Source organism: Miscanthus floridulus, chromosome 13 (genome assembly GCF_019320115.1).
Source record: "Miscanthus floridulus cultivar M001 chromosome 13, ASM1932011v1, whole genome shotgun sequence".
NCBI lineage: Eukaryota > Viridiplantae > Streptophyta > Magnoliopsida > Poales > Poaceae > Miscanthus > Miscanthus floridulus.
Window position 1 is genome coordinate 18822241 of NC_089592.1, and position 7196 is coordinate 18829436.

Below are 7196 nucleotides of genomic sequence, written 5' to 3' on the forward strand. Positions count from 1 at the left end.
AGAGGACACATGTGCTACTCCTTTTGAGATACAATTCCAACTGCACAGCTGGGGGGGGGGGGGGGGGGGGGGGGGGGGGTCGGAATGTAACACAGCTTGTACAAAGGAGATGCTTTCGACACATGAGCTTCCTGCAGAAGACCTTGCGATGTCGCACACATGAGCATCCTGCAGAGGACCTTGCGATATCGCAGCAAACCATTTTCTAGAATTTGGGCCTGCTGTTCTGGATTTGCCTGCCCACACCCATCGGTTTGTTGATGGTTGAATTGGGTCTGTGAAGCCTGCTCGCACCCATCGGTTTGGTGACGGTGATGGTTGAATTGGGTCTATGAGTCGGTTTGGTGACGGTGAAGGTTGAATTGGGTCTATGAATAGTAGTTGTTCTCACTGGCTGTCCATTAAAAGAGGTCGTCCTTATCGACTGAGATGACCTGCAACATAAGTTGAAATTACAAATTTTCACGATTGAAAGTGCATTTTTTTCTGAAACCATTCATGTCGGTGTGAACTGATGGGATAGTAATGAGGCAAACCTCGAAAAAGTATTCTTTTGGATAGCAGATTGCAATCTTGCTTTACTGCAAAACAGAATTAGACTGTGTCAGAAATAGCAACTTCTATTTATGATCATAATACCAAGAGTAACCATTACCTGTCGGCCTCCATCCTAGCCTTTTTCAGTATAGGGCTTTTGTAGCTGCAATTGGATAAACTGCTCGGTCCACTTCCTGCAAGAATATATCCTAGATTGGTACGGGAAATAACTGAGTGGAGAGAAAGTTCAGCAGAAGCAGAAACAGAAACAGGAAATCACCTCCAAAGAAACTTCTTTTGCTGCTTGGAGGCACCTTTGTACAAAGTTTAATTTGTTTGCTTTGTTTCTCTGCATAGGAATTAGGGGAAGAAGTATTAGTGACATTCTGTTGTACTAACATTAACAGTAAGCTAAAAACTCAAAAGTCAAGGCCAGGTTATGTAATGTGTACTCTCCCATTGAAACTGAGCTGAGTTGGTCAAAGTACAACTAATTTAACTCCACAATAAAGTTAAGAGTAAAGACTTACCAGCTTTCTCTGCCTGAAACTTCTTTGTGAATTTCTCAACCATCTCATCTTCAGCTTGCTTCTGTTTCTCTTTTCTCGCCTACAAAAGTTATAGGAGCCAAGTTAGTACAGGGCGAAGATAATTTATTGCGAACATAAAACCCCCAGCCACCAATTATGTAAGAGGCTTTTACCTGTGTGCCATTATAAAAGTTGGTAATTATCTACAAGCCATTAAAAAAGTTGAGGTACCACTGATGTGAACTCTTTTACCCTCCACGCCACTTCCGTCAGATTTGGCTCTAACGGTGTCTAAGCCGCGGTTGTGAAAAGTCCAAAATACCCTCAGGTCTGAATATACAATTAACTTTTTTTGGCATCTTAATGACCTTAAATGAAAAAACTCAAAACTAAAAAGTTGTAGATCTCGACAATATCTACAATTTTTGTATAAAAATTATCTTCATTTAATTCTGTACAAAAAAATATGATTTGATATTATTAATGTCTTAAAAAAATCACATTTTTTGTACGGAATCGAAGATAGTTTTTATAAAAATATTGTAGATCTCGACGAGATCTACAACTTTCTAGTTTTGAGTTTTTTCATTTGAGATCATTAAGATGCTAAAAAATTAATTGCATATTTAGACCTAAGGGTATTTTCGACTTTTCACATCCGCAGTTTGACACCGTTAGAGCCAAATCTGACAGAAGTGGCGTGGAGGAAAAAAAAAAAAGTTCAGAGCCTTTTTTAATGGCTCGTGAGCATCGTTATGTAAGCATATCAGAAGTATACTGGCAAATGAAGAAAGGAACAGAATTTTACCTCGAAGAGCCGCCACCATGTGTATTTCGCATCTGGCCGAGTCTCCTTCAGCGCCTTGAGTCTTGCGATAACTTTGTTCGTATGCTCCTGACCGAATTCTTGATAATAGAATCGCTTCCACAGCGGATCAGTTACCGAGCTAAGATCCATCTGTTCCAACAAGGGCAGCCACACAGATACTCATGCATTGCAGTCACAACAATCCAATCTCCAAGAAAGGGTTAAGAACAAATGCAAGGCTAGTGGCAAGAGAAGCAGAAGCTATGGGAATTGGCTTGACCTCGGTGTTCTTCTCGATATTGGTGAGGTGCTCCTGCGTGCAGTGCGGCAGGATGCGCTTGAGCAGATCCATCTCGACGCCGTCCACGCTTTCCATGTAGCGGAGGTTGTCGATGGCCTTCCGGACGCACAGCTCCAGAAGGCTCAGGGGCTTCTTCCTCCCGAACTCCATCCTTTCCTTTCCCTGGCAATCGGCCGAAGACGAATGTCTTAATCCGCCGAACCAGGGCCAGGGGTAGACGTACGGATCGGATTAGTAGCAACCCACCGTGAAGCAACCGAATCCGACACGATCTGATGGAGAGGACAGAGAAATGTTTCGATTTGATTCCTCGCTCGCGGCAGATGGGAAAGATTAAGAGATTCTATATCCTATGGAACGGAATTTCTCGTTGAGCAGAAAAAAAATGGTAATCCACATCCGCCGAAGTGAGGCCAGGCATCTTACCGACGAGAGAGGTCCGAGTCCGAGCTTGGCTGGATGGGCGTCCTCCTCTCCGTCCGATCAGAGCCCGACCAGATTGGGGAGAGAGGAGGACGGCGACAGGGAGGAGGAAGAAGAAGCTGTTCTGTTCGTCGATGCGGTTGGCTGGCATGACGTCAGATCCGGGTCAGGCGGACCATGGGCCGGTCCGACCAGAAGCAGATTGGCCGGCCCATGAACCGGGATTTTGCAGGCCGGATTAATCTCGCAAAACAGGCCAGTTTGACACAAAATAGTCCTGACGCCGTCCACAGGGAGTGGCTCTGTTTCTTTTGAATCCTTCGTTTCTCATATGAAAATGAATGGACTTTTACGAAATATCTGCATATTTTTTTATAGAATTGGAAATAATTGGCACATGTTAATAGTCCTCCAGAAGCTGATCTCCTTCATTAGTAGCGAAAATGTTAATATCTCCAAAGGGAGAGGATGATTTTTACCCTCACGAGGCACCAGCAGGTCTACAGGTAAAATTAGAGTAACATCAATTTAAGGGAGTTCACCAAAGACCGAACACAAGATATTTTTTATTGAAATATGCAACAAACATTAAAAAAAAGTTGTTCCTTTTCAAACATGTAGAGGAAAAACTTAATGTTCAAAACCAAGTGTATCCAACATAGGGCATAACCACTGTCGGGTTCATAAACCCAGGGTCCCTCATGTACTTGATTTCCAGCAAAAGCTCGGCCCGGCAGACGACGTTGCGAACGACGCGTAACTTCTGAGCCGGCCCAAAAACCTAACGACGGGCCAGAAGGACAATCCCGTCTCCGACCGGAAGGCCTGGCCAAAGAAGAGCGGCGCTCACTTCCGACTCCGGCCCGCCTCTCCGACCGGAAGGCCTGGCCAAGGAGGAAACGACGCTCGCTTCGGTCGACTCCGACTCTGGCCCGCCTCTCCGACCGGAAGGCCTGGCCGAGAAGGGATGACACTCGCCTCCGACTCCGACGCTCGCTTCCGACTCCAGCCTGCCTCTCCAACCGGAGGGCCTGGCCAAGGAGGAACGACGCTCGCTTCTGACTCCGGCCCGCTTCTCCGACCGGAAGGCCTGGCCGAGAAGGGGCGACGCTTGCCTCCGACTCCGACTCGCTTCTCCGACCGAGAGTACATCGAACCTCCGCTTACAGCTCTTCTCCGCCTAGAAGGCCGGAGCCGACTAGGGAACAACCGATCGGGAACGCCCGCTCGGTGAAGACCCGGGAAATGAACATAGCAAGTAAGGCGGGGCGCTCCAATCAAACCGCAATATCAAGGGTCGTACCCTGCGCACCTGTAGGACAGTACTGTCAGGCCGTGCCAAAAAGATGCACCGCAACCTTCCAGACATGTCAGGACATAAACAATGTTGTGGGCGTCGATATTTATCCTACAGTATGGTAGGCATCGACATCTGTCATACCAGAAGAAGACGGTGGAACCAACCACATGCATCTAAACACCAACAGTGTTATGGGCACCGACAAATCGCCTTGTACCTGACGACGTGGGCAACAAGACTAGATAGCACACACACACTCTTTCTCTCACACTCTCTCTCGTAAGGCCGTCCCCTACATCTATAAAAGGGGATGCGTTCTCTCCAAAAGAGGGACGATTCAATCGATTCACGAACGAGTCAAACGACCATCCAACGATTCCAACGAACAAGAGACGTTCGAACACTTAGCGCACATCGGAGCTCTCGCCGCTCTCGGCCCTTCGGTCCAGAGTCTGATCGGACCTCTGATACCCCCATCTTTCTCCCTCTTGTTTGTAACCCCACAGCAAACTTCGAGTACCTGGGCTCAGGAATAAAGTCACCGACCGACAGAAACTGGACGTAGGGCACGTTGCCAGAACCAGTATAAACCCTGTGTCATTGAGTGCTAGGCCATATCCGATCACAACGTACGATAAAACTACAAATATTTACGTGTTGGTCACTTTCTGCACCGACAACCACTACTACAGGAATCAATTTGCGCAGCGTGGCCAAAATACGCTCCGTGGCGGGCACCTCTTTTGCCCGCCACGGTTAACCGATGGCCGGCCAGCGAGGCCGGCCACCGGGGCGCCCGCTGCGGGAAATTGGTTTACCGCGGCGGGCAACCTTACCTGCCCGCCGCAGGAAATAGTTATTTACCGTGGCGGGCGGTATGAATCGCCCGCCGCGGTTAATATGGTTTACCATGGCGGGCTCTTTAAACTGCCCGCCGCGGTAAAGAGTTGATTTACCGAGGCGGCCGTTTTATGTTGCCCGCTGCGGTAAAGCCTGTACAAATACAGAGCACAGACCCTCCATCTTCTCCACGGGTCTTCCTCTCTCAAAACTCATGGGGGGAGGCTTTGCCCTAAAATTTGAGGAAACTTTTGATTTGAGTTGAAGGGCTTGGATTTGAGGGAGGAGGACATCATAAGAGGTTCATAAAGGCTCTCCCTCTCTCCTTCCATCCTCTCTCTCTATTTCCATCACCTAGAGTTCTCTTTAGATCTAGATCTAGATCTAGATCAATTTTAATGGAAAAAATGATGTCATGTATTTCTTTAACTTTAGATTCATCATAGATGCATGCTTCATCTTTCACATCGTCATTTCCTCTCTTTTTCATGATTTTGGACGTAAAAATCATCAATTTCTCCTAATTCTTCTTTATTTAATGTTGATTGTGATGGATAATGTTCGCAGATATGATGGATAGATCAGAATGGATGTACCGGATCGATAGATTGAATGATCCGCGGTACCTCTTTAAATTAAGGAAGTTTATTGCGGTTGGTAAAGCTCACCGTGAGAGACTGAAGCGGATGACAACCATATGTCCATGTTCTCGTTGCAAGAACCTGAAAGCCCACCGAGACAGCGAGGTGCAAACTCATTTGATCATGTATGGTTTCGTCGAGGGCTACACAGTCTGGACATTTCACGGTGAAAGAGTTGGTGCGAGTGGCGGTGCATCTAGAGTGAGCTCTTCGACGCCAACGACGACAGCACCATCAGTGAATAAAGATCCTTCCGCAGCAGCTGCGCCAGCCGACAGTGACAACAGTTGTCGTGATTACATCACGGTGGATGATCTAATGCAAGACATGGCCGACGAAGCCGGCGACAGTGGTGATGGTCAAGATACTGTGAGCCAACCCAAGGATGTGCAGCTTGTTGAAGATCTAGTCAAACACTTCGATGAAGACGACATTGTGTTGGGTTGCCTAAAGTGGTTGGAGAATTTCAGAGAGTTGAAATAGGCGGCAGTTGATCCTCTCTATAAGGATGGCGGCGATTGTCCAAAGGAGTGCACGGCGCTCTGTTTTAACCTCCATATGTTGATGTTGAAGGCTCGTCATGGTTGGTCTGACACTAGCTTCAATGAGTTGTTAAGCCACTACCAATGACCCAGATATGGTGTCGATGAGGTCACAGATGCTTCACTAGGCTGGCATGGCCGTGCCTCAAGTTCCACAAGGGCAGACACAAGGGCAACCACTGCCGATGATCGAGGATCGCCCAAGGCACCCCGTCGACGACATCCGACAACCCATGCGCGTCCACCTCAACATCCCGTTCGGCAGGGCGAAAAAGTTGACCGTGGGTGAGGGTTACATGCACCCCAAAGAAGATATCAAAGATCTCAACCAAGATCAGATCCCTGCCAACTATGCTACCATGATACTTACATGGTATGCGACCCAATATGAAGAATTTGAAATGGAATATCCAACTGCACAAGGGGTAATGATCCTTGGAGCTGCCATTGGTTCCGAAGTCCCGTGGAACAAGGATGACATAGAGATCATTCTCTCGACGCCGACTTCTATGCCGATGGCGACACCAGCATCACAACCATCCGTTGCTGGATCTTGTCCCCCCGATGATGCAGATCACGGCGACGGCGATGACGAAGGCAATGGCGGGGATGACAAGGGAAGGAAGTCACCCCGAGGCACAAGCCCTCACCCTCGTTCTCCTCCTCCAACAACAAGTCCACCTCCACCTCCCGATAGTCCGTCTAAGGGCACAAGCAAAGGACCGGGAGGCATGGAGGAACCGGGGGCAAAGACACCGCCTGCTGCCATTACGAGCACAAGCCACTGTCCTCCACCGCCGACGAAGACTAAAGGCGACCAAGGGCATCTCACATACTCACTTGAGTTCGAAAGGTATGGTAGCGGCGAGCATAATTTGCTAATAACTTTTCTTTGCCATAATATGGTACTAACATTTCTATCCCAGGCCGAGATCACCTTTCCATCTATTTCCTGAATCGGATGACTGCCCCGACCATTACGAGCATGGGAAGTTCATGATAACCAAGGCCCAGCTCGTCGACGAGGAAAGGTGGGAGACAAGAAGGTTTCATCTCTGGTACATGGAAGCGGCAAAAGCTGGCCTACATGGTTTTCTAGTCAAGGTTGTGGCAGAGTACTTCCACTTGCCTGGCAACGATGTAGAACTCCCCATGGACTTCCACGACATGTACAGACTACTACGGGAACAAGACCTTGACATCGCCCAAGTCACCTTGTTCTCTATGTAAGTGATGAATTGCGAGTTTCACATATCACCTGCCTTTGAATCGGT

At 48.0% G+C, this 7196-nt stretch overlaps 1 protein-coding gene across 3 annotated transcripts; it reads right to left on the reverse strand.

Annotated features, from left to right (window-relative positions):
• Positions 1-74: 74 nt before the first annotated feature.
• Positions 75-2712, reverse strand: LOC136499216 (uncharacterized). 3 transcript variants are annotated; one of them, XM_066494918.1, is made up of 9 exons: positions 2603-2705; positions 2423-2448; positions 2156-2338; positions 1876-2025; positions 1068-1146; positions 818-886; positions 656-731; positions 537-581; positions 75-434 (listed from the first exon to the last, which is right to left on the reverse strand). In XM_066494918.1, the coding sequence occupies exons 3-9, from the start codon at positions 2324-2326 to the stop codon at positions 206-208; spliced, it is 819 nt and encodes a 272-aa protein (XP_066351015.1). In that variant the 5' UTR covers positions 2327-2338; positions 2423-2448; positions 2603-2705; the 3' UTR covers positions 75-205. The 3 variants fall into 3 exon arrangements, with proteins under 3 accessions (XP_066351015.1, XP_066351016.1, XP_066351017.1); XM_066494919.1 differs by having other exon boundaries at positions 2423-2526; positions 2603-2679; XM_066494920.1 differs by lacking the exon at positions 2423-2448 and having other exon boundaries at positions 2603-2712.
• Positions 2713-7196: the final 4484 nt, after the last annotated feature.

Excerpts from the sequence above, each read along its gene's own strand:
- LOC136499216 (XM_066494920.1), bottom strand. The coding sequence starts at position 2,326 with ATGGAGTTCGGGAGGAAGAAGCCCCTGAGCCTTCTGGAGCTGTGCGTC. Across the intron at positions 2,026-2,155 it reads ATATCGAGAAGAACACCGAG|ATGGATCTTAGCTCGGTAAC; the intron begins GTCAAGCCAATT and ends TTGTTGGAACAG. Across the intron at positions 732-817 it reads CAAAAGAAGTTTCTTTGGAG|GAAGTGGACCGAGCAGTTTA; the intron begins GTGATTTCCTGT and ends ATATTCTTGCAG.